Source organism: Megachile rotundata, chromosome 5, assembly GCF_050947335.1.
Source record: "Megachile rotundata isolate GNS110a chromosome 5, iyMegRotu1, whole genome shotgun sequence".
In the NCBI taxonomy this organism is placed as follows: domain Eukaryota; kingdom Metazoa; phylum Arthropoda; class Insecta; order Hymenoptera; family Megachilidae; genus Megachile; species Megachile rotundata.
In genome coordinates this window covers 20,516,489-20,542,323 of record NC_134987.1, presented here as the reverse complement: position 1 = coordinate 20,542,323, position 25,835 = coordinate 20,516,489, and the positions used below count along the sequence as shown (strand labels likewise).

Sequence of the window (25,835 nt, the reverse complement as noted above, 5' to 3'; positions counted from 1 at the left end):
ACGATTACGACGAGACGCGGCTCGGCGTCGCGTTTCGCGAAATTGGAACGAGAAACTGAACGACGCGGGACACGCATCCGGCGCGATCTTGCTCGATTAACCGATTCTTCGAGCGTCGTCCGCCCGACCCTTTCAATTCCTCGGCGATCAAAGGAAACGCGCCCCGGTAATCCGACTTCCGTGTCTTCCGTTCCTTGATGAAGTAATGCGCGTTCGTTGGCTTTCAATTGGTATTCGCGACCCACGCACCAACTGCGACGTCTTCTGTTCGCGGAACAAAAGTCTCCGCTGAATCGAACCTGCCTTCTTTCTATGCCAGCGCGTATAGTCGCGATGGGATTCGAATAAAGGTTTCTTCGGGGGGTTCGTCTCGACGATCCGTGCTAGATTCTTTCTAAAAGCACGCGAATCTTTGGGCGCACGAGAATGCCAGAAGCGTACTCGGTGCGAGGCATCGAGTCGATAAAGGCGACGACGAGATCCTAAGATATCCGAACCGAAATCGAAACCTTTCTACGCTCTCGAACGCTTTAAAAGAGACGAACAACGATGTTTTTAAAATAGGATACGAATTCGCGATAGTCTGGGTGCCCGCACACCGTCGCCTATACGTATACGTGTAAACGCGTAAACGAGAGGCGGAGCCTCGGTCTCGAAGGGGTCAGAGGCCACTGCCAATCGCGTTCCGCTGATAATCGCTCTCTCGCCCGCTAATCGCTTCGTCTTCCTCCGCGGCTTGTTCCACGCGTAAAGCGAGGAAATGCGATCACCGAATTCGCTGAGAGATCGCTCGTCTTCGAACCAACTTTCCTCGCGAATCGTCACCGGAATCGATTCGGTCACATTTTCCGACGCCACGTTTGTTCGACTTCGCGACGGACTCGCGTAATCGTTCGATTTGTACGCGTCACTTTTTCGCGATGCAACCGTCTTAACAGTAGAGTCTGTTTCTTTTGTTTTCCCGTTTATCCGCTGTTCGCGGATATCGCCGCTCTAAAATCTCTCTCTTTCTTTTCTGGCTTTTTTCTTATACCGCGCGATCCGTGTCGGCGCGTTGACGAATCGCTATTTCGCTCTACACGCTCTTTTATCGCTTACCAAGGAATTCGAGCCAAATTGCTTGTTTTTTCGCAGTCTTGGAAAACTTTTGTTCGATTCGAGTTAAATATTTCCGATATTTTAGATTTCAGGGACGAATATTTCCGATTACGTGTAGGCGTTGAGTTTTTCATCAAACGTTTGATTCGTATGAACGAGGTTCGATAGTCGATACTCGAATTTCCGTATCAAACCCGTAGCGCCACCAGTCGTTTAATCGTCGGTACTCGAGACCTTACATTTGATCGATAGTCGAACTAGGATAATTTTCGGTTGTTCAATTAATCGATTCCCTTTGAACGGTACCGCGAGGAATCCTATCGCATAAACGTCTCTACATTAAATTGTGTCAAGCTGCTATAAGTACTTAACTCGTACGATAAAGCAGGTTGCATCGTTAAAAAATAATTCGTCGAATAAGAGGAAAATCTGGCAAAACTGTTGCCATTCTTATGTCATTCTCTATATCATCGACGAGATGCAACATCATGTCCGAACTGATCTGAACACATAATCCGCATTTTCGGATCCATGGAATACATTGCGAGCAGCATAAAATCAATATTGATAAATATATAGCATATTAATCAATAAAATCAATGTTAATTGAATTTAAAAAAAAAAATGAAACAAGTGGCGCCATCTCTCCGGCGAACAGGGTGAACTACACACTTTTGAAACTGTACTTTAATTAGTTCCCATCTTCTACCGCTAGATGGCGTCGCATAAGACAGAAACTTAGGCTAATTAGGATTAACCTAAGAACCGTTAACGATTGATAATAGTGTGGTAAAGGCGAAACAATTCGATGTTACTTGGTCTTGCAGTCCGATACAATTCAATTCATATTATAGTTAATTCAGCTAATAAAATCAACTATATGCATTGAAGTGCATCGAAAACGATACTAGTGGTGCCATCTAGCGATAGAAGATTGGAACTAATTATAGTAGTGTTTCAAAAGTGTGTAGTTCACCCTGTTTGCCGGAGAGATGGCGCCACTTGTTCCATTATTTTTTTTTAATTTAATTAATATTGATTTTATTAATTGTTATGCTATATAATTGTAATATATTTATCAATATTGATTTTATGCTGCTCGCAATGTATTCCGTGGAACCAACATTTTTTATAGTATTCAGCGACGAGTGGCATCGAGGGCTTTTAACCCACGCGATGATGTGAAATCGTTCGCTTACTAAACTAATTAGCTGAAAGCGTGACGTAAGAAGGGATTAGTAAAGTACAATAAGACTGGCGGAAAGTAAAATAAAAAACAATTTATTAACGACAATCGCTATAATTACAATATCGTATATCGCGTGTGAAAAGCAATATTTCACTTTATACATCGTGTTTCTTTATCTTTTTGTTCTTTCTATTACTCGACGATAATTCTTTAATCGAATCGCAAGCTTACTATAAAATATCCGAACGCCCTCGTCGACTCGTCTTCGCGTTCGTCTCGTCCTTTGTCCCGACAAATAAAATCGTATCGCCGAGCGCGATCGATCGACGAGACGCGAATACGGATCGCGTTCGACCCGACAGATAAAAGGGAATCGACCGATTCGATCCACGGTCCTCCTGTAAAAACGTTGCGCTCGAAAATTTGTTATCGCGTTTAGCGAACTGGAGCTTTCGTTCTAGCAACTCAATACGAATTTCAAATTGACCGTTCGAAAGACGAATGGATCGAAGCGGATTAACGCGAGCAAAGGCGTCGACGCCAGCAACGATCAAGACAAACGGCTACAACAGCGACGACGCTAGTGGCAAAGGGAGAATGGAAAGTGCGAAGGGGGCTAGTTCAAGAAGCGATACTAACGATTCTAATTAGAAATCATAAAAGATACGAGCAAGACTGGCCACGAGTAAAGCACCGAGTCGTTAGGCGTTTGGCTCGAAACGTATCGAGAGGGATCGGAGCAAACGCCGAGCGAGAAGACAAGAGATAGAGCGACGGACCGTTCAATCCTTTCGCCACGGCCGATAAATTTCGATAAATTGTATCTTTATCGCTTACTCGAATACTCTCGCGGAAAATCGGTATCTTATCGTGGCTCGATACCGAATCAACGTCCCGACCGCTTCTTCCCGATAACGGTTAATCTTCGACGTCCGTGGCGAAAGGGTTCAAGTATCTAGAGACCGGTGTGTCGTGGGATTTGCTCGATAAAATCTACTTTGTCGGCCAATCGATCTTGGACAGAATCTAGATCGAAGGATGCTGCGCGAACCTAGAAAAATCGACACGGACTTTTTGAAAACGATCGCGTTTCGTTCGCTCGATCGCCAACTTCGCAGAGCCGATCGAACGTCGCGACGGCTAACATTCAACGCGCGTAAACGTCTTTTCTCTCTTTAGATTTCTTTTTAATCGGTTCGACGAGACGTCGACAATCGATCGATGACCAATTAACGCGTTCGCTAACATTTTCGCTTTCGCGTTAGAAATAATAGGAGCGCTAGCAACGGAGGGGTTAAACGCTCTAACGTACGGACGTTTCGTGATCGATTTATTACGTAGGCAGCGTTGCTCGAAGCGTCCCGAAGCAAAGAGTTGGCGGTTTTTCCGCGCGAACGACGCAAACGAATTCCTTCCTCTTTGCTAATATTTTTCGCGCGTCGCTTAACCTCGCCGCGCGACGGACGTACAACGATTGCACGGAAATCCAAGCGAAATACGTCGTTTATGCGGCACGACGAGATCGCTCGGCGCTCGCGCGGCATCGCGCCGGATTCGACCAGCGCTGCGACTCGAGTGGCTCTTGTAATTATTTACAGTGTACACCGACGACGAATATCGTATTAATAATCTAGTGGAGTTTCTTTCGGAATACGTTTACACAGAATCGATAGAAATAACTTATACATCGAGTCACCTTCGGTGTTCGCTTTCGATCGCAAACTTCTTTCGAGTCGACGCGTATTTCGGCTGATTTTCCACACCGGTTCAAAGTCTCACGAATCAGAAATTTTCCAAGCTGTCCGCCTCTAACGCGTACGTACCGTTGCGTCCAGGGCACCGAAAAGACTTGCTTCACTGCGTCGAAGGCATCTCGTGGCTATTGTTTTAGTTTATTTAAAATTCTCTTCTTTTAAATAAATAAATAAATCGCGATCACTTCCGTTCATTTACTTAGCAGCATTGGACGTCAGAGCATCTGTACTAGATAGTTACGGGTTACTAAGCTTATCACTCTTTCTCTCTCGTTCATTCCATACGACCCTTTCACGCGCACCCTTTCGGCACCTTTCTCTCTACCACCCATCCATTCCGCTTTCTTCGCCTTTCTTCTCCTCTCTTTCTCGCAATCTTTCACCCTTTTGTCTCTTCTGTCTCTATCGATGCAGAAAATAGTTTCGCCTTTGTAATTGAAGCTTTTGTCTCGTTTAAAAACTGCCGACTTAAATGGTACTCTGTAAATCTAAACGCTCTGTGTCGTACAATCATATATCGAAATCTGTTAACTTTACACGGCTGAAAGATGGTAGCGGTTCGAGCGCGAACGACACGGAGCGCGGAGTGTTCGAAAAAGATTGCGTCGAACGTTCGAGCGAAGTAGCGGTCTTCGAAAGCGGTCGTACGAAGCGTCTAATAAGCATCGATCTAAAAACCATTTCGTTTTCGAATCGTAAGGCAATTTTTATCTACCCGTAAAAAGTTTTTGCGACGCAGCAATCGAAAAAATAAATCGGCTGTAGGAATTTATGGGTGGAAGTAGAATTTGTTAAAATACTGAAGCCTCTCGTTTAACGCAACCCTCTTAGAACGGTGTAACGAATCGTTATTTTCCTTTTTCGTTCGTCTCCGTGTTCGTTCGCGTACGCGTACGTTGTACAGCAATAATGGTAGTTTCGTAATCGTCGTTGACGAAGACAGGCCGAACCCGTACGAGGAAGGAGTGAAAAATTTGTTACGAGTAACGGTAGTCGGAACGCGGATACGTCTCTAGCGTCGCGTGCATTCGTAGCTACCTCTGCGAGATACTTTATACCATTATCTAGCCTTTCTTTAATCATTAGTACTATTACTACCGTGGTGCCCTGGCTGTTAGTAAACTACCGAATGTAAATACTAAATATCGTCCACGATGTTGTATTCGAAGTAAAATCTATGTCGCTCGTTCGAGGAGCCTGATACGATGTCTGACACACTCATATAATTTTTCCTTCGTGCGTAGGAAAACTTTTGCGTGGATCCAGTCGTTGCTGGGCATCATAAACTTTTTCAAAGCGAATTTTCATCGGTCGGTGATGAAAAGAAACGCGGCGTAAGAAAACGAAACGTCTCGAAATCGGAACATTTTTACGTAATTTCGCGTAAAAGGTGTATAACCGAAATAAAGATTACATTCGATTATGTGAACGAATATTTTTGGCTTTTATTAAATTTACGAATTGTACCCAGCGTTATAAATTTTCTTTTGTCCTTTGCAGCTTTTTAAATCGCGCTGCGCGCGCGTACGCGTTAGGAACCTTGCTAAGGCAACGAAGGAGCCCTAAATTCAACGAGTGTATTGTTTCCCGTTTTCACACATTTGTTCTTTTTTTTTTTAAAGATTGTTTTAATGCATTTCCAGATTTTCATAATAATACTCAGGCACAAACAAAAACGTTGTGTTTGCAAGTTCTTCAAGAAAGAGACCCGGTACCTGTATGATTCTCCTTCAACGCCTTCTAACCTTTTACGCGTCTTAGACGTTTTCTTTTACTCGGTTAATTAGCTCGAGCGGTACGTTTTATTCGACAGCGAGTTACGCGAAAGCCTGTGCCGTAAAGCTAATATCGTAATTGGACCGCTTTCGGCTAAGTTATTTTAAAGCGAAATCATAATTACGCGCGTAGAAAGAAAAGCTTTTCCTTTTTTTTAACACGCGAATAACACGATACAAATGTCAAAAACGTTCGTACAGGATGATTATTGATAATTAAAAACATTTAGAAAATCTTGCGAATATACGTACGATCAACCTCGAAGAATAATTTACCATGATACATTCTTCGTGGAATTTTACGATACAATGGTACAATAAATATTCGGGAAAAAGCTCTAAAAAGATACACATATACATATATATATATGTGTGTGTTTGTGTACATATATATAAATATAAAATAATACCCTTTTTACACCAACAAATTTCTAAATTGTTTTTTAAGAAAAACGTAAGCACGATCGAACAAAGTATACAACGTTCGTAAAGTTCAGTATTCGTTAACAGACAAAACAGCTATTTGTATACAAAACTTTCAAATAATTTCATATCACAGCACTAGCTATATAAATACAACGTTGAGAAGAGAGCTGAATACGAGAATCGAACCAGTATATCGTTAGAAGAAAAAGAGAGAAAACACACCGAACAAAATGAATCGTTACGCGAAATATTCGCTGCGAGAATCACGGGACCGAGGCTCCATCTTTTTGTTCTTCCTTTCTATTAATATTTTTCACTACAGAGAGCTTATTATGCTACGTATCGAAGTACTGGATGGAAAAAATATCCACGACAGAACGGAAAGGAAACGCCGTTTGCTTGTTGTTTTTTCTTTTTTCTTTGATACAATAACTGAAAATCGCTAATGATTACGGTGCGCATGAAAATACGTCGCTTCTTCCTTATCACATGTGCATCAGAGTTTTCGCACTCGCTCGTCTCAGGAATCTTGTTATCGTTCCGTTCTTTGTCCCTTTATAAATAACAAACGACACGGCTCGTTGATTATCGTCATGTCATGTTCGTTTCCATTTTCTTTCCTCTTCTCCTGATCCACCTCCTCCTCCTCTTCTTGAACCCTCCTCGTTTCTTCCTTGAACATATACGTACGCGCATCGTACTCGCTACGTCGCGTACGTACACGCAAGAACGACTCGTTCCCGATGACCGAATGGGCCGTGTTCGAAAGACGAAACGGATCAGCCGTCCATCCGTGATGGTACCGCCGATGACAACGGAGGGTACGGGTGATGTACCAAGGCCGGAATTCCAGTTGCGTCAGACTGCTGACTGGTTGAAACCGAGCATGAAATGGAGCGTTGCTATTTCTTGGTCGGCGTGCCTCGTTGCGTCAAACCTTCGAATCGCTTAAACGTGTAATTGATGAATACCCAATCCTTGTATATTACCTCTCCGTCTTGAGGCATCGGGGCGGATGCTGTAACAGAAACATTCCAGCGTTGTTACGATTAACCGTGCAGAACAGAACGAATATTCGCTATGGTCGTTGATACGTACGAATTTCCAATTTCACGTCGGGAAATTCGTCGAAATTGGAGGTGTCGTCGATCGAACGCACTTCGACGGGTATCGCGGCCGGTCGTTCTCTGATGTGCTCCCAATCGACTCCGCGGAAGAAGGGGGCTAATTTCAGTTCCTCGATGCCTCTTTGCGCACCTGAGATAAACGATCGTGCATACGATTAATCGTTACGAAACAATCGCTCGACACTGCGAACGTGATCGAGATATTAACCTAATCTTCTGTCGGCCTCGCAGCAGAATCTGATTATGGTGTCTTTAGCTTCTTCGCTGATGGGAACCTCCGGTGGAAACACCAAAGTTTCTCTCCAGTTCATCACTTTTCTGTAAGTTTCCTGAGGATTTTCACTGCAGAACGGAGGGTATCCTGAAACAGATTCGGTGATTTCGTTTGTTCGCTCGCAGGTTAACGAGCTCGAGCGTCGTATCAAGATTTCACGAGCAAAAAAATATCGATTAGGAAGAACGAGATGTCTCGGTACAATACCTATGAGCATTTCGTACATGATAACCCCCAAGGACCAACAGTCGCAGGCAGGACCGTAACCGGTCTGTAAAAATACTTCTGGAGCTATGTAGTCCGGTGTTCCCACTGTGCTGTACGCTAACGCTCTTCGGTTTCTTTTCCAACTTTCGGCTCTCCTTTTGCTGTCCATCGCTCCGCCGCTTCCGCTTCCACAGGATGTCACTACGGAAAACGATCGAAGCTCGATTGTTTTCGGTATTTCGCATTCTGGATCGTCGCGTCGAAAGTAGTCGGTGACTTTCGAGCGTAAATCACCGATCGCCGAGTCGTTCGACCTCGAAAAAGTTGACCGTATTTTTAGCGTCGAAACTCGAATGGAAAAGAAGGACACGGCTTACGCTCGAGTATCGGGAAGTACGTTCGACGCAACGGTTAAGGTTATTTCGTGATCGAGGCAACTGGACGAATCGCGAACTCGGTAATTACTCACTGAAGTCGGAAGGTTTAGCTTGACTGAGGTCTCTGTAGAAATCGGTTCTATGAGATTTCTTCAGTCCCGTGCACAGGCCAAAATCAGAGAGCTTTATGTGACCCCGCGCGTCCAGCAACAGATTGTCCGGTTTGATGTCTCTGCGAACAAATCGTCGGAAAAATCAGCGTTATATCTCGATTTCTCTTTGGAATCGTTACGCTCGCGTATCAGTAAACCGTGCCTTACCTGTGAATGAATCCTAGCTTATGAATAGAATCGATCGCTAGCGCCGTTTCGGAAATGTAAAACTGCGTGCACTCTTCGGACAGCGTGTCCTTCTTCATCAGCAATGTCATCATGTCACCTGCAAATGTACGCGATCGCGTTTGTCGAATCGATATTTCGATAGAAAGAAACGATACGAAAAGGAAAGTGACATACCGCCTGGAAGAAACTCCATTATTAAATACAGGTTAATGGGATCTTGAAAACTATAATACATTTTTACGACCCACTGATGATCCGCTTCAACCAACACGTCTCTCTCGGCCCTGACGTGCGCGACTTGTTCCTTTTCCAGCATATCGGCTTTTCTAAGAATTTTCATCGCGTACACGTGGCCGGTGTCCTTCTTCTGCACGAGTCTTACCTATCGGGCACAACGAAGACACGGATAAATCAAAGTTTCGGATGGCGCGTTACTTTTGCAACGAGTCCGTTCTTTGAAAACTTACTTCCCCGAAAGCGCCCCTGCCAATAACTTTCAGAGGCTCGAAATCTTCGACGCCGAGACGAGAGCGTTTCAATCGAAGAAATTCGGTCTCTTTCTGTGCATGTTGCAACCGTTTCTCTTGCTTCTGCTGCTCCGACAATCCCTCGTCTTTCAACGACTCCTCTAATTTCGCGAGCCTTTGCTTTCGTTCGATGTGCTGAGCTATTAGGTTACTGTAGTAATTCTCCAACGTTACCTACGATCGATACGCGCACCAAGGTATAACAACGAGCCGAGCAAGGAACAGCGAGAACGAAAAATAAAATTAAACTGGAAGAAACAGGAAGAGAGGGAGAGAAAGCAAGGGCGAGATACACAGACAGGAAACTCACCTTGGCCTTTGTAGCCTTGTCCAACGTGTGGCCGCTGAAACGGATCGTGCTCTCTGTGGCTGCCATCTCCAACACCCCTGTAACATAGGCAAAAGGAGGTCACCGAGTGTCGCGCACCAGTCTCCAGAAGCGAGTTCTCGTGCCGTGACAATGACACGGATCCTTCCGCGTTCAAATCTCTCGATCCGATTAAAAACCGCCAACGACCAAAGTTCTCCCGCTTCCTTTCATCGAGCTGCGCGGGATATCTGCGAAACCGCGAACAGATTTCGTCGCAGGAAACGACAACGCGTAACCGCTACGTATGATCGTACGATCCTAACCGGAGCGTTAGGATCGAGGTCATCGCGTTTCATCGTTCGATAAATCATCGTTACGCGATCAGCGTTCGTAATGGATAATAAAGCGACGCGATACAGACAGAAACACGCGTTTTGAAACGTGTTTATGAAAACGAAAGTTTTCGTAGCGATCCTTTTTCCTGGCTACCGCGGTTATTCAACGCCGTCCACTTCTACCGCAGAAACAGATCGTTTTTTCTTTATCCAATCACTCGATCGAATTAAATCGCCGCCGACGCGAAATAGCAGAGAATTTAATGGTATTTCTGCGCTTCCACCTGTCTTCGTTCGCGTTTCTTCCTCCGCGAAATGTACCGCAAAAACGCTTAACGTCGAGCTCTTGACTCAACAACGCACAAAGAGCAACGGAATATTACAAAGAAACGAAAGGAAGGGAAGGAACGACGTAAATTAATATATGTACGTGTTCGAGCCACGTTATCGCGCGATCCACATAAACGCGACGATCGAGTTCAAAGAGTCACGTAAGTACACGGAAAGAGATCGAGCTTTGAGCGTACAGTCGATTTTCGTTGCGGCTTGAATTCGTAATAAAAGCAACGCGCTGGAGACGCAAGCAGATATTTGACGAGAAGACGTGACAAACGTCGAAGGTTGAGGGTGGCGCGAATAGAATAAGTAGATAATAGAGGGTTAAACGAAATTTCGTCGGACGATATCGAGCCTCGAAAACGGTGCAACGCTAACGTTGTTTCGCGTGGTGCAAAGGTCGGCTAACCTTGAAGTTTATTAAATGATAACCGCGGTGAACGATCGCGTTACGCTCGGTCGTCATTGCAACCTTTCGTTTACGAGAAACCGAGTTCTCTTCGAGTTTGTCATAGCTATATCTTCACCGCGACGGTCAACGCGCTAACGAGCCTCGTTTAACGTAATTTCGTAGGCAACCATCCCGTCCGATTATAAATAATTTTCTTAAATGCCCGAAAGTACGTCGAGCCAGGACGGTCTTTGTACAGATCGTTAGCGCGTACGTGTCCCGAAATATTTATGATCGAGACAAATCGGGGTACACGAGTTACGTTCGTATACGAGGTATTAATCGAGCGAAACAACGTTTAATCGGAACGAGTGCGAGACGAGAATGAAATCGCGTCGTTAATTAAAACGATATCGTTAATAAATTCCCAAGCGTACCGAGCCTTCTATCTCGGAACAGAAAATATTGAAAGCTGTTCTACCTGGATAGACTTTCGGCCAAGCTGGCGCGGCAGCGAAAAATTTATCGGCGATTCGGGATCGATCGCGAGAAACGGTGGTTCACTGGATAGATTCGACGAGCTCGCGCGCGACTTTCTGCCGCGCTCGTCCTCGAGGTACGCGTGTTTCGTGATCCTCGCGAAACTAGGGAGTAGGTACGATGACGTCACGCGCTGATTACATTACGGACTACAAGGCCGCATTAAACTATTCTAGAAGCCGTACTTTGCGCGTCTCTTGCATTCGGTCTGCGAATAAAGGGTAATACAAGATACTCGAGGCTCTTTCCGTCTCGCTATCGCGATCGTCGAGTTTCCATCGCTGCTCGTTCGATACCGCCGGAACTCTCGACTCTTTCGCTCGGAGGTCTCTTTCAGCGATCGAGTCGAAATCAACCGTTCGCTGCTTGTTCCTCGATCGTATTTAGCATAATCTCCCCGAGTATCGTAGTGCACTCCATTTGTGCTACAGTTCGTACGACGGCTATCAACTTCAGCCTAAATTCCACCGCGTATGGTCGACCACGTTCAGCTAGATACTCGGCAAGTTAAAAAATTTCATCGGATTGGGCGACTATTCGAAGGATAAACAACGCGATAACTGACATGTCGACTGTTTCTGTCATTGATCGTACGACTTCCCTTCGGCACCGATTACGTAAACCGCGTTCGAATCGCGCAACAGTCGCTAGCGTTTCATTCGTCGAGCGGTATGCGCGACGTTGTCGCGTTTTTGCATCGCAAATTCGTCGAAAAATGCAGGAACACTTGAATTCCATCCTCTTAATTTCGTTTTCTCGATGCAACGACGGTCGTAAAGGACTCTCGGTGCCGATCCAAGATATTTCGCGGGCACGTAAACGGTTATGTACATGGCGTTATGGTAAACCGAGGAAAATAAAAGCCGAGTGGCGGCTAAGATGAAACGAAATCGCGACGAAAAGTGGCACGCGATCGAGATAAATGGCAACGAGAATATGAACTCGTTACGATGCTCGTACGACGCCGCTGAACTTCGACTAGAAATCGTGTGAAAGTGAAAATGGTGATCGCGTCGCGTGGCGTCGCGTCACGACGTCCTCCGACGCGCGACGCAAAGTGGATTACGAAAACTCGAGAGTTCTTTCGTTGCTCGGTTTTCGTATCCGCGATTAACCGGCGAGTTTTGATCGAGGGAGTGCGAAGCTCGAAGGGACAAGGAAAAAGCGAGTACGCGGCAAGTCGGAAAGCGGCAACGAACAGTCAGCGATAACGAGCAGAAATGACGCGTCGGCCGCACCTACGTGGTCGCGATCCTATCGTATAATCCAACTTTCATACGCCCTACACGGATACGTGTGTACGCCTAACCGGGGAATATTTTGCAACCGTCGAGGCCCCTTGGCGTCTCTCTTAACGAATTCGTCCGCGTTTCGGCGAGACGAATCGACCAAATAAACACCGATTTTCACTTTCTTAGGCTCGCGATGAAACGCGAAATACCGACGATCGATCGCGCAACTCGTCGTACCGCGATCTCGCGGGTCTTGTTCGATTGTCCGCGATTGAAGAATCGAACGAGGCAGACAAACGCGGATGGTCCGAGAGAAAGGTGAAAGGAGAAAAGGAACGCGCATCCTATGCAATTACCTCTGCGCGATTCCTTGCGTTTTGTTTTCAATCGTTTATCGTAATTTAAACATCGATTCGAGCGTATCGATGCGTATCCATCGGTTCGTTTTGTTCGAATATTTCGAATCAGCGCCTCGTTACTGGACACCGATACGATCGCGCATCGATCGTTAAATTTAAAAGACGGCAGCCCATGAGCAAAGATTCGCGAGGTCAGCGCTCGCTACGACTTCGTTTTCCCGTAGCCTAAATTTCGCTAACGACCAACATTTTGACGATCGAGAGCTCGGTAACGTCGATCTTACGCGCATATCGCGTGTTACGCGCGCGAACACGCGACCATCAAGAGTGCATGAGTCACGTACGCGCGTAGGCGGTGATGGTATAACGCGCTTATCGAAACGACCGCTTTTAGGAATTATTTACGTTCAACGACCGTGTAAATAACGAACAACGGCCATCTCGTTGTCCGTCGTACGGTAGAATACCGGTCTTCTAACGCCTCGCTTTTATGGAAATTTCTTACTACTTACAACTGATACAAACTTTTGAATGTTCGCGAAACATATTTAGCGCAAGATATGTAGTTACACGTAGCTGGGTAGCGAACTTGGCGCGCGAAAGAGGTTAAAAAGGAAAAGGTAACGGAAAAACGATTTATGGCGTCGGTCACGATAAGCCCTTGCGTACCACGAAAAAAGTGAATCCTCCCAACTATCGTGTTAAAGTCGATCCGTTACAGCGGGACGCGTGAAAGCGCTTATCTAGACATTTTTATAATAAACTGTGGTTTGCTGGGGTTTTCATACGTGTACAGAGACACAAACGGGGCTCCGTTCGAGAAATGGCTCGGCTAAGAGGTTTAAGAATACCTATGCGTGATTCGATGAGTCAGAAAGATCGAGGAAAGTACGTCGGCAGACGAGAACGATCGTAATGTAAACGCGAGGTACAAACCAAATGTCCCGTTGCAAGAAGAGGGAATCGAGCGAGCCGATTTTTAAGGCTATTTATCGCGCGCGCAACATTCAGTTTTAGCGTTTAAAGGAACGCGATTGAAACGAGCTCGATTGGCCAGTTAATTCGCGGCTAATCGACTCGCGTATTCTAAATACCAACGTGCTTCGCGAATTTCCGAGGTACGTTCGCGATTTCGAAAGCGACGCGCGCTCGTGAATCGTGGAGAACACGTTTTAGGGTATACACCGCTATCGTTGCGTCACGCGTCACGCGTCAATTTTGTCGAAGAACGGCGTAAAAAGCACGAGCGACCGATCGATTACGTTCGAACCTAACCTATCCGGTGATAATCCAGCGGTGGAAAGCGCGATAACAGGACAGAGACAATCGCGATCCGTTCGTTTTTACCGCGACGATACCGAAACGCGAGCGCGTCGATTACGATAACCTCGAACGGGCAAGAAACCTCGATTAACGCCACCGGCCACCGGTTGCCACGGATTTGAAAAGCGGCGCCTAAATTTATCTCGAGGGTACACGCGACTGTCGAGTGCAACGCCGATCGATACGCGCTGCCCAGTAAATTCGAGAAAATCTCGCGAACCTCCAAACCTCGAAGCTCCGCGGTACACTCCGTCAAATTATTTATCGATTTCTTCGCGTTCCTTTCAAGCTTTCTCGCCTTACTCGAATGTCCCAACGACGCGAGCGAATTTGCTTACGAACGTATACGACGCGAATGCAACAATGCCCTTTGAAACCAAATAATTTATTTTAGATTGGACTAAACGACTGCAAGTCTTTCGGGAAACTAGTCTTCTGTTTCGTCCGAGCATGTAATGAAATTTTAAGAAGTACCTTTTATAGATTTAATCGCGAGCAAGTTATACACGCGAGGAAATTTCTATACTTATGTCCTGTACTGTGTTATACATAGGTACAAGTACACATATAGCAATGTATCTTTCTATCACGAGCGTTTTTATTCGCGATCGTTGTTGTACCGATCACGAAGTCTCATGATAATTTCTTAGATACGTCGATTCGCGAAAAACTGTGTGGTCGAGCATAATTTCTATCGTTTTTACGAGCCACGAAGCAAACTGGTCGTTAAGGAAAGCGAACTTCCATCGGAAACTTTCGTTCTACCGAGTATCTCACGGTCAAATACGGCTGGTCGTCGCGAATCGATATGGAATCGGCTGCTTCTAGGAGAAACCGTATCGCATCAAATATAACGCTCGCGTTCGTCCCTTGTTCGCTTCTTCGAACGTACGCGTTTTCCTGGTAAACGATTTCGACTTCGATATGTCGAGGAAAAACGTTTCAAAATAAAGAGAAAAATTGACGCGAGAAAAGCGTACGTTTCCAACGAAAACATAAACGATATCGACGACGTTCGATTCGCCGAAATGATCCTCGTGCTGTTCGTTAACGTTACATTTACCGGCTGGAAGCGTAAAACAAATCCAGAACGACGTCACGAACGCGCGCTTTCTCCTAATTAACAATTAGATAATGCGTGACCGCGAAACAACCACGAATAAATTTTAATGGGCCGCGTATCGATTTTCTCGAGTAGCGCCAAACGAGAATCATCCGTCGTGCGATGTAGCGGAATAAAACAAACGGTACATTCACCTACAAACCCGAACGAACGACCATAATACGCTTTTCTGAGAAGAGGCCTTTTTCGATCGTCCTTTCGATCCCGTTTCGTCCGACTCGTCATCGATCGTGAGCTACGTTCCATTTCGAAATGCTCGTGTAACGATAACTAAAAGCAAAAAAGTACTCTCTTCGAACGAAAAGATACGCTTGCCCTATCAGAATCACGAGGTTCACAGCGTGGTTTTAACGCGAAACGACGCGGTTGAACGGTTCTTTTCGTTTCGGATGTAAACATACGTCGACGAGTATTAGACGATGAACGATGAATTTCGACCGACAAAGGATGTGACACGACCGAATTTCGAGAAGTAAACAGACTTTTTAGCGACCGTAATTACTAAAATACAAAATAACGAGCTATGGGTTACGAGAATGAGACACGATTCGAAAACAGGCAACCATTTTTCCAAAGATTTCGAATACTTGTTCGATGTTCGACAGCTGGTTCGGATAATTCTAGCAAACACACCGAAATGTTTCGATCACGACCTCGATAGGAATTCGGCCGGTATTTCGAAAATAGGTAGAGCGAACGGGAACGTTCGAACAGAGGAAAAAAGACGAAGAGAATCGTTTTGGAAAGTGGGGCAAGTTCGAAACGCGTATTTAGACTACCGTAGGTTTTTGTAACGCGAAACGGTATCCGTAATGGATGGAAGACTTAGTTCGAGCCTTGTATCGGATCCGAAATCATCCTTTCTCGACACGCGTGTAACGATGTTTTAGAGCTGACCGATTTCTGGTCGACGCGTGTGAAAAATTTCGCGCGAAAACAGTGGTCCGTGATTCCCGAATTCCGCGTGCGGTCTAGATCGAAACGATCGCGTCTCGAGCCACAGACAAAAGCAATGCCTCGGGGAGAAGATTTTTCTCTCCCAAAACCGTAGCTGCGATTTTCGAGCGACCACGATTACCGTTTCGACGCTTTGACAATCGATCGCGAACATTATTAGTGTTAGTAGAATACTTGAAATAATATCGGCACAGCAAAGTTTAAAATAACCGTAAATTCTACTCGTTTAACCTTTTCGGTCGAGTGGCAAGTTACAACGCGCCAAAGCGTTCTTACCTTTCCGAGCGGTTGGCAATTTGCTTTCCAATTCGAACGCCGCGAATCGAATAATTTTTGCCGGTAGTTACGTCGATACGTCACTTTTTACGCGCGTTAATATATTCGACCCGGTAGACCGTGATTCAACCTTCTCGAGATCCATCGACACTCGTTCCTTTGTTTGAAATTTTCGACACTGACCTCGAGGCGAACTATTTACGAAATCGTGCTGTTCTTTTAAAGCGATCGGTAAGAAGGCATCGCTTCGACGTTATGTTAGGAAAACAGCGCGTATCTCGAATAACACGAAGCGCTTACGTACGACGAAAGAAAGGAGCCATATAAGAGGCGAACTCGCGTTCACGAAGCCGTTTCGGTCGAGGCACAAACACTCCGATTTCGGATCGTCGATTGGCTGGATCGCTCGTTTCACGCTCGCGACTCCGTAACTTGCGAAATTTCAATTTTTCGATTGTTCGGAGAGGAGCAGGGATCGGATCTAGCTATGGTATCGTGAGCTACGAGCCGTCGGAACGGCTAAAAGAATGGAACAATAACAATAGTCGCGGCTCGTGTATCTGTGTCACGCGGATACTCGAGTCCGTTCGTGAGTCACCCGCTCCCGTTCGCTCGCTCGCTCGCTTGGGCGTTCGTCGTGCTTCGCTCTCGTGCTCTTTCACCTACTAACGGTTGCATTACGGTTCTTCGACTCTTGCCAAACGCGTCGTTTCGCGTTAATAACTCCGCTACGGGAAAATGGCTCGTCCTCTTGCACCGATCTTTTCGATATAAAACCGAAAGATAAGATCACGTACTCGGTATCCAAACGATTTTAAATATACGCGTCGAGAAACTTCAGGAACCACGAGATATCGGTGTTGCGCCGATTCAACGGCGATGATTCGCTGCGCAAACGATCCTCACTGGATCGAGATGTGCGCGAAAAGCACTAACCGACGTTTGACCTTGCGAGCGGATCCCGCGGCTCTTTCAAAACCGATGAAAAAATATAGCTTCGTTGGGTTCCGTAGTTTTTCGACAAATTTATAGACGAATCTCTTCAGGGGATTCCGAGTGTTCCGTGTGGCTGGCAAGAGCGTTACGTTTTCGTACGCTGGCCGCAGCGGAGCGAAACGCGAGGAAAATTCGAGCAACGAGAAGCTTCGGGGAAATCGAAAGGGAAAATTTGGAAGGAACGCGTATATACCTTGTTCGTTATCGTAGTCGTTGTCGAGGCGACAGTTTTACGCGACTGCGCATCGTTTGGCTCGTCTTCGGTCTCGGTCAGCTGCGAATATCGCGTGGTCGACGCGTCCAATTTTAGAGAGTCTCTCGAGAGGACCGTGAAACACGCACACGACGAAACGAGCGCGAAATCTTTCCACCGAAAAACTGTGCTTTTCCTTGGTTGTTCGATGAACCGCGACACCGCTGACCACTCGCGAATATTTCGTTACGCGACTTCCCTCGCGAACACGCGAACACGAAACAGAAGAGGACAGAGGAAAAGTGAAAAGAAGAAGAGAAGAAGGAGAGAAAAGAAGAGAGAAGAGAGAGCGTGGTCGAAACGCGCGGAACCACCGCAACGAAACGCGCCGCACTGGTGCCAACCGGCGACTCCCGGTCTCCTCTTCCTCTCCGTTCTTCTTTCTCTGTCTCTCGGGGCTAGTGTAGGTGTGCGCGCGTACGTGTGCGAGGAGAAGTTCGCGGAGAAACGGTACAGGTCGGGAGAGGGAAGGCGCGGCGTGGCGACGAGGATGACGACCAAGTCGAGGAGGACGGTGGCGACTCGTCACCTGATCGCGGTCGTCCGCCTGCGCGCCTCTGCCTTCCCCTTTTCTCCCGACCCCCGGCAACCACCCTCACAGAACCGAGCGGCCTCTGGAACTTCCACGTTCTCGATCACGTGGCACCCTGCAGGGTTACGAGCTGGATCAGAGTCTTTCCAGGGATAACGTGCCAAAAACTGTCCTTGGATCGATATCGTCTTCTAATCCACCGTTCGGTAACTTACCGAAAAACCCAGCATCTCGACAGGGACACTTGTTACGATAGAAATCCAGACTGACGAGTTTCGCGCTGTTAAAAACGGTCATAAATTCCAAGTGCTTCTGTTACAAAATCGTAAGTAAACGATAGCTGCATGGAAAAGTAAAATTGCAAGATCTTCGCGCTTAGTTGAGCTTATCGAGATCGCATAAAAATTTCAACTTTTACCTGCGAAAATACTTTTCGGTGCATACGTACCACGTTCACGAACGATTTCGCCGACAAATTTCCACTACGCGATAGAGGAACATCGTTCGGCCCAGAAGGAGAATTGCGTTACTAAATTCACCGCTTCACCGAATCGTGAATCATCGGCAGGCGCGAAAAAGTTGCGCGGGATCGCAAAACATTGGCTCGAGTTTAACGTCACCGAAGCAACGCGCGAACAGACTGATCGCGTTTTCCAGCGGCACCGCGATATCCGGTTAATCCAATTTTACGTCAAGAATCGATGCAGCTTTGCCGCGATCGGGCTGATTACGTTCAAGGTAAAAATAGTTATTTCGTCGATGCATCCTGCTGTTCGAACGGTCCTCGAGTCTCTGCTCCGTCTAACGCTTCGGCGCGTTATATTCGTGCCCGACTTAAATTACCGCTTATAATCGGATAAGTACGATTCACGGATCCACGAAGAGTATTTAGAGTTACGAAAAATTAACGCGTCGAACACGAGCGTACAGATCGAAAATAAATATAGATGAGAATCGGTAGTAACCGGTAGAGGCATGGTTTCGCGAGCGACTAGAACGGAGTCCAAGTATGCGAGCAGAAACTAGAAACACAGCGACACGCCGCTCACGTTGCCCTCTATCTATATACCGTTCGTTCTACCTCTTCACGTGGGAATATTGATTTCGCCGCGTCAGCTGCTCGCTCGCTCGGTTCTGCTTGCCTATCCGTTCGCTATCCACCATCCATCGTTCCTTTTCCCTTTCCCGTTCGTTCGTGTTCGCTCTACCGACGGTTGTGCAACGATTGCGCGCTAATTATTAAAACTCGATAAACGATCTGTTATTCGTTACGCGTTTCTACGAATTAGCAGAGGAGAAAATGTAGAGTTCGTTCGCTGTTTGCGCGAACTTTCTGGCAGAAGCGCACTTTTCATCCGTAACAAACAGATTTTTGGAAGAAACGAGAAGAGCGGACGGTAGATAACGCGAGCCGCCGGTTGCGTCTCCATCCGAGGTAATCGCGTTCACCGATCGGATTGCGGAAAAAGTAAGTTCTGCTCGGAACACGATAGAATGGCTCGATAGCGAACGATTTATGCAATGTTACGTAACCATAGGTATCGTAGAAGCATCGCCGATCGCCGTCTATCAAACTCTGTATCGTTCGCTCCGTTGTCCCAGCGGTTCAGCTAACGCGAAGGATAGCTTTACCGTTAGAACGAATCGCAGGCTATAGAAATTTGCGAACCGCGACTTTTGCACGCTTAAGGAATCGACGCACGCTCGAACGTTTTTCCCATTGTTCGCGCGAATAAAGCGTTATCGTTGAACAACCGCCTTCGAGTTACATTGTTCGTTACGTCGCGTCGCCGCCACCGGATACGCGACTCGGGATATCCGAGAACGCGACTTTCTCGTGGACGTAAATCGACGTAATCGCTTGAAACAGGATAGAGGCGTCAAAGAAAATGAACTAGCGGTCGAAATTCCCACGACGAAAATTTTGGATAAGAACTCGCGTTGCGTCGCGAGATTACCGTAACGCTTAACGGACGTTGGAAGAGAAAAAGTTGACCTTCGAGGTCAGCAAGCGCAGCGTTCGCTGCCGGTGGTCGTCCTCGTTTCGTCATCTTCTTTCGCGATTCACCGTAATCCTTCGTGACGCGCCAACCACGCGAGCAAAGCCGTCCGATACGCCAGAAACTGAGCGCGAATAAGGGACAAGTCGAGCTTGCCAAGAACCAAGGAAGTTTTATTGATTTTTCGAACATCTGATCTGCGGCGAGAGCAAAAAAGGAGAGCGCGGGGTGGTCAAACGAGACAGGGGATGGAAAGGGAGACACCGCCACCTTGCCCTATTTTCTACGGACCGGTTCCGTAGCAAATTTCCGCGAAACGTATCGTGTATCCATTTAACGGTGAAACGGATCCACGTACGCGATAGAAATGTTTCAACGAACGTACCTATAATTCAAGATCAAATTTATAAGATAGCTATCTCGGTGATTCGCGCTTTCGAGAGAGTTGTTTTCGAGGAAGTTTAAAAATATGATCGATTTTGAATCGTGGCTCTTTCGATCGCGCATCGTGCATCGATCATACGATACGTTATCAAAAATCCGAAACAATGAACATCTTTGTCCGTTCTTTCGGATACGTATTACACGTATCGCGTATCCGTAGACGCATTTAGGCGTGTAGGTGTAGACGCAAGAGTGGGTGTAGGTAACGTAGGCGAAGAAGAGCGCGTGCTCCGTCTGCCCCTTTGTCTCCTCCGTAGGTCCGCATCTACCAACCTCTCGAATCTAGGCTGTTACCGTGGCAACGCACAGGTATGGAACGGAGAGGAAGAACATCGCGATCAAAACGTAGACGACGATCAACTTGCATGCCGACCATGAACACGAACACGCTTCGAACCAATTATCGCGTCGTTCCATGATCGACGCTGTTTTTAAAATGTAACTTCGACACGTACCTTCGAACTATGCTATCGATCAGTACACAAGAATAGGAAATTATCGTCGGAAGCGCAGGACGGAAATTCGATCGAACCGAAAATAGTTTCATCGAATTCGGTACTCCGGTTCCCCTTCGATGCTCGAGACTTCCGGCGTGTTCTTGGGAAATAATACGTCCCGATGTTTTATCAGCATCGTGCAGGTACTTTACACCCGGAAGTTTCAACTAGCAGCTACCCGGATCACGAAAGCCACAATGCGTCTTTTCTCGTCCTATTTTGTTGCCTTCCCTTCCGTGTCACGCGTCAGACATACACTCGCGTTATTTAATCGCTTTCGTTAATATGGACGAGCCAATAATCGAGGAAAATTTATAGCCGAAGTAGGTACTGTTTTCGTGTAATCGCGGGAATGTCGCACGCGACCTGACCTCGTCCTGAATTTCTTCTCTCCAGGGTCGTTGGAGAATCCAGCAACCCTCCTACTCCATTTTGCTAGGGCGCGTTGCCAAACGGGAAGAAAACGTTTCGTAGGGAAAGCTGCATCCAACCGAGCAACAGCTTTGTACGAATTATAAATCTTGCCCGTTAATCCACGCTTCTCCCGCTTGTCGCAAACGAGAAAATAATCGCCACTAACGGTCTGCGAGCTATCTGTTATTGCACCATACAGTTATATTCGATTTTCCGATGGATTCAATTTCTTTAAAAAGAACGCGTCGCATGTCTCTTTGAGGAAATGAAATAACACGAAGCCAGATAAACGAGATATCGAACGTAGGATCGTGAAATGTCGTTTGTCAGGAAATATGAACGGAAAAATTGAGAGTACGACATTATTACAGAGCGTGAAAAACGCGACAACGTCGTGCATTCGTCTGAATAGATTAGTACGCAACGGATGGGTTCAGTGCCGGAAAGTGAAAGTACATCCGCCTAGTAATCAACGTTTCGTTTCTACATATTTCGCGGCAAATTTAATACTAAGTCGAGTATAAATTTATTCGGATTCTAAATGCAAAATTCGTTCACGATTTCCTTTAGCCACGTTTCTATCGAAATAAAAGAAGATCAACCGCACACGTGTATTGGAGATTTCGAACGTCACCGACTCGCGAGATGCCAACACGAGCGATTAATTAGCTTCCCGTAATTGAGCGATCGAATAAAGCGTACGAGTTTCCCTAGCAAAGAATATTGCTTCTCGACGCGATGGAAGAACCGCGTGTTTCGTTATCGACAGATTATCACGATTCGATTGGGAAACGTCGATTCATCCACGATCGTCTGCGCGGATCTTGTTCAAACAGATTTCTATTTGCTCCGAGCGTTACGAAATTCATTCGCTTAAAAGCGCAAAAAGTGTAAAACGGCATTTATTTACAACTTTCGATGTATAAGTTACGCACGGTGTTCAGAAGCGGAAAGAACGCGTGCGAATTGGCACGGGAGCAAGAGAGGACACCGCCTCGAGTCGCACGAGTTTATTAGCGGACGTGACCGTTTCGATAAACGACGAAAACGCGTGTGCCGTATCTGTATGGCTGTGTCAAGAAAAGATTAGAACCGTCTGCGTTTTTTCCACCTCCGAACGATACAATGCGCGCATTGTACCCGTGCAACGACTACGAATCGTGAAGCAACTTTTTCGAATTTACTATGCCGAGATGTTCCGAATCGTGGAACTGACCTGAAAGATAAGACTTGGCACAGGTAACGTAGCTGCACATCTGCCCTATCTTCGTCCACAGAGTCTTGAACAGTTCCGAATCGTACATCGATAACTGTGGCCAACTTGTCTCTTCCTTTTCGATGATTACGTCCGGTCGACCTTGTTCCGCACGATTCGAGCGAGCTATCGTTACGGTATCGATCGTTCGTTCGCCAAAGTTCCTTCTTCGACGGAATACTTCCTCGTTTTTATTCGCGACACTCGCGTAGACGTCCACCGAGATCTCTGTGCGATTCGGAATTTACGTAACGGCTATCGACGAACACACGCGCGCTCATACGACATTCGAACTTCCTGTAAAATTACGAAAAGGCGGCTAGTTGCACGATAGATATCTCCAAATCCGATGCAACGAGCAGGTAATCCTTCGAAAAGAAGTTGCAATCCTCGTTAGCAAGGTTTTGCGGAACAAAGACGCAACGATCGCTAAAAACGATGACGCGAAGTCACACCTACGAGTTTTTCCTCGTGTCCTCGAATTAAAAGCAAGGTCCGTTACGCGTCAACCTGCCACATGAAAGCCGCTTTTTACGTTCGCGTCTAAAGTCTGCCTTGATCGCTAGATCTTAATCCTAACGCGATTAGATTTCTTGGTCACCGGATCCGAACACATTAAGGCAAATTCCGCGATCTTAATTGACAACGATCCATCGTTACATCGTTAGTCGCTCGAATAACTGAACGAAGCGAGCAACAGCGAGAGCAACGTTGACACCATGAATCTCGACAGATTTAGTCAGACACGGCGAGTATAAATAAGCAATTATTATCCTTGACTCTTTATTAAATCCTGCTACGTAGAGGCGACCTCAGCACCCGTGTGGCGCGGTGCGGTACAGCGCGATCGTCGCGAGTTACATCACCGAAATGCTAATGGACCGCGCGTATTTTACTATCCACAGTCCGACCAGTTTGTTCGTCGAGGGTATCGGTTCGCTAACGTTTTGTTCGATTTTCTGACGTTGTTCGGTCCCGAACAGGAGCCATCGAAAGATCGAGTTATATACCGTTGGCGGACACGCGACAAATCTGCTTTATCAGATATACGTTCGAAATGCTTACAAAATCGCTATTTCCGTCCCGCAATAATCAAGGTTCCGTCATTCGAGATATTCCGATAAGCGTACGACCAACGAAAACTTCGTGTTTCAAAGAAATATCGACGATTATAATATGGCCGTTAGATAACGATAACGTAACGTTTCGGTCCGTACTTTAGTAAACGTTAAGAACGAGTGAACTTTGTTACGCGTCAATTCGTTTGCTTCCACAGGCTGGTCTAAAAAGAGAAAATCGTAGCACGACAGGTTGGTTCCGAAAACCATAAGCACAACGACGGAACGAACGATGCTCGCTGGTCCCGTTTATTCGTTCGATTCGCTCGTATAAATTTTGGGAGCACTGCTCGGCGGAAGGCGTTTAAATGTCACGGTATTTTAAGCGTCAAGGCGTTTTCACTGCACGGATACCATCGGAGAAAGACTCGAACGAAACTGGAAGAACCGGTGTTTAGAGAATACGCTGAATTTGAACGACGTCGAAACGACGAAAATGGTAAAGAGGAGCTGACGAAACGCGCTCGAGCGACACGAGGACGGAGGAAAAGAAAGAAGAATCGTCGAGAAACTACGCTTTGATCCGACACGGGACACGTCGATAAAATACTCGAACCGTTTGAACGACGTAAGCCACGAACGTAACTCGGTGACCGTCTAACCGAGTGACTGAACGATCGACTAACCGTTCGTTGCTCGAACGAACACGATCGAACGCTAGTAGCGAGTCCGACTGGATGACACGCGGTATGAAAATATGGGGGCCTCGATGCGTGCCCACGCCGAACGCGTATGCTCGACCACGTATCTCGCGTGTACCCTCGCGGTCGCTCAATCGGTGAACGTGCTTTGCCACTCCAATTAGACGGCTATTAGGATCGCGTTCGAATCGCTTCAAAATTAAGATTATCGACGGAAACACGTTTCGCGTGTCGATAACCGATTAATTGTTCGGTAACCACGTTCGCGATCACGCGATTCTCAAACGCTTCGGTCGACTGTGCGCACGAATTTCACCTCCGATTTTCGTTTACGCTGAATCATACTCGAAAACGGTGTTTCTTCGATCGATACCTTATCGAACGATCTTAACGTCACGCTTTCGATCGAGATCGATCGTTGCGTAAAGGAATCGTGCCGGATAACGAAAACTCGTAACGCGCGCAAAACGCTAGAGATAAGAATAACGACGAAACGTGCATCTTTTCGAAAATTATTTCGAAGAGAATGGAAAAGGATGGCGATGATCGTGCTGGTAAATAGCGGTGGTGCTCTCGGTGACGACATCGGTCTAAAGCTGCACGCGGTTCTCGATTAACTGTACTTCGAATCGAGCATGAGTCGCATACGATCGCGTCTCTGCCTTGGACTTAATACGTTCGAGACCAACGATGCGCGTATAAATTAATAAATTCCAACCGATAGAGAACCAGTAGATAACCGAATCGTTTCCTTCGAGCTACGTAACGTCCTTTGAAAGATACCTCGTATTCCGAGTCGTTCGACACTGGAATAAATTGGCCCTTTTATCGTTACTCCCCGACGAAAGAAAGCGCATCGGAGGAAACGAAACGCGTCGGAGCAATCGATCGATAGATATTCGAATTCGCTTCGAGATCGAGCGAATAACGCGTACAAATTTTTTAACGTTCGTCGTAAATGATAGCATTTTTCACGGCGCACCGTTTCAAATGACTCTAATACGTTGGTCGAAGAGAGAGAGACAAAGAGCGAGCGGAGGTGGTCATTGGAAAACGGATTCAAGGATGGTGGCGACGTACAATTAGATGACGCAGAGACAACTACGCGTGTACGCTTTGAAACAACAAACGACTTTGTATCGCGTTAACTCGACCAAACTGAAAACATGTCGTTCGCGAACTCAAAAAAATAAGCGTCGCGACGAACGAGTCGTACAAAAAAGCAGAGCCCTAGGTACGAAAGAAAGGTGGTACAGATCGACTACGTTTATAACTCATTGGAACTGTCTCAAGAGCTTTTTTTTGACCCGACGTCACAGAAAATAAATTTTGTTTTTCTCGGAAATGCTCGAAGAAAAAATACGGTTGATCCTTGAGTAACGCGGACTCAATTGCGCGTAAATCTTTT

At 46.3% G+C, this 25,835-nt stretch overlaps 1 protein-coding gene across 8 annotated transcripts in view; it reads right to left on the bottom strand.

Annotated features, from left to right (window-relative positions):
• Positions 1-2,363: 2,363 nt before the first annotated feature.
• The window catches only part of trc (Serine/threonine-protein kinase tricornered), a 44,411-nt gene continuing 20,939 nt past the window's right edge, over positions 2,364-25,835 (bottom strand). For 3 of the 8 annotated variants that reach the window (XM_076531487.1, XM_076531489.1, XM_003703375.3), the window contains 9 exons: positions 9,406-9,482; positions 9,036-9,269; positions 8,743-8,950; positions 8,548-8,665; positions 8,320-8,459; positions 7,851-8,051; positions 7,578-7,730; positions 7,341-7,499; positions 2,364-7,260 (listed from right to left, as the gene is read on the bottom strand). In XM_076531487.1, the coding sequence (XP_076387602.1) occupies positions 7,145-7,260; positions 7,341-7,499; positions 7,578-7,730; positions 7,851-8,051; positions 8,320-8,459; positions 8,548-8,665; positions 8,743-8,950; positions 9,036-9,269; positions 9,406-9,482 (1,406 nt within the window). In that variant the 3' untranslated portion in view covers positions 2,364-7,144. Of the gene's footprint in view, positions 7,261-7,340; positions 7,500-7,577; positions 7,731-7,850; positions 8,052-8,319; positions 8,460-8,547; positions 8,666-8,742; positions 8,951-9,035; positions 9,270-9,405; positions 9,483-10,948; positions 11,077-16,277; positions 16,551-16,581; positions 16,616-17,466; positions 17,892-22,629; positions 22,966-24,342; positions 24,452-25,835 lie in introns of those variants that run through there. The other 5 variants (XM_076531488.1, XM_076531491.1, XM_076531490.1 and 2 more) reach the window with 5 other exon arrangements.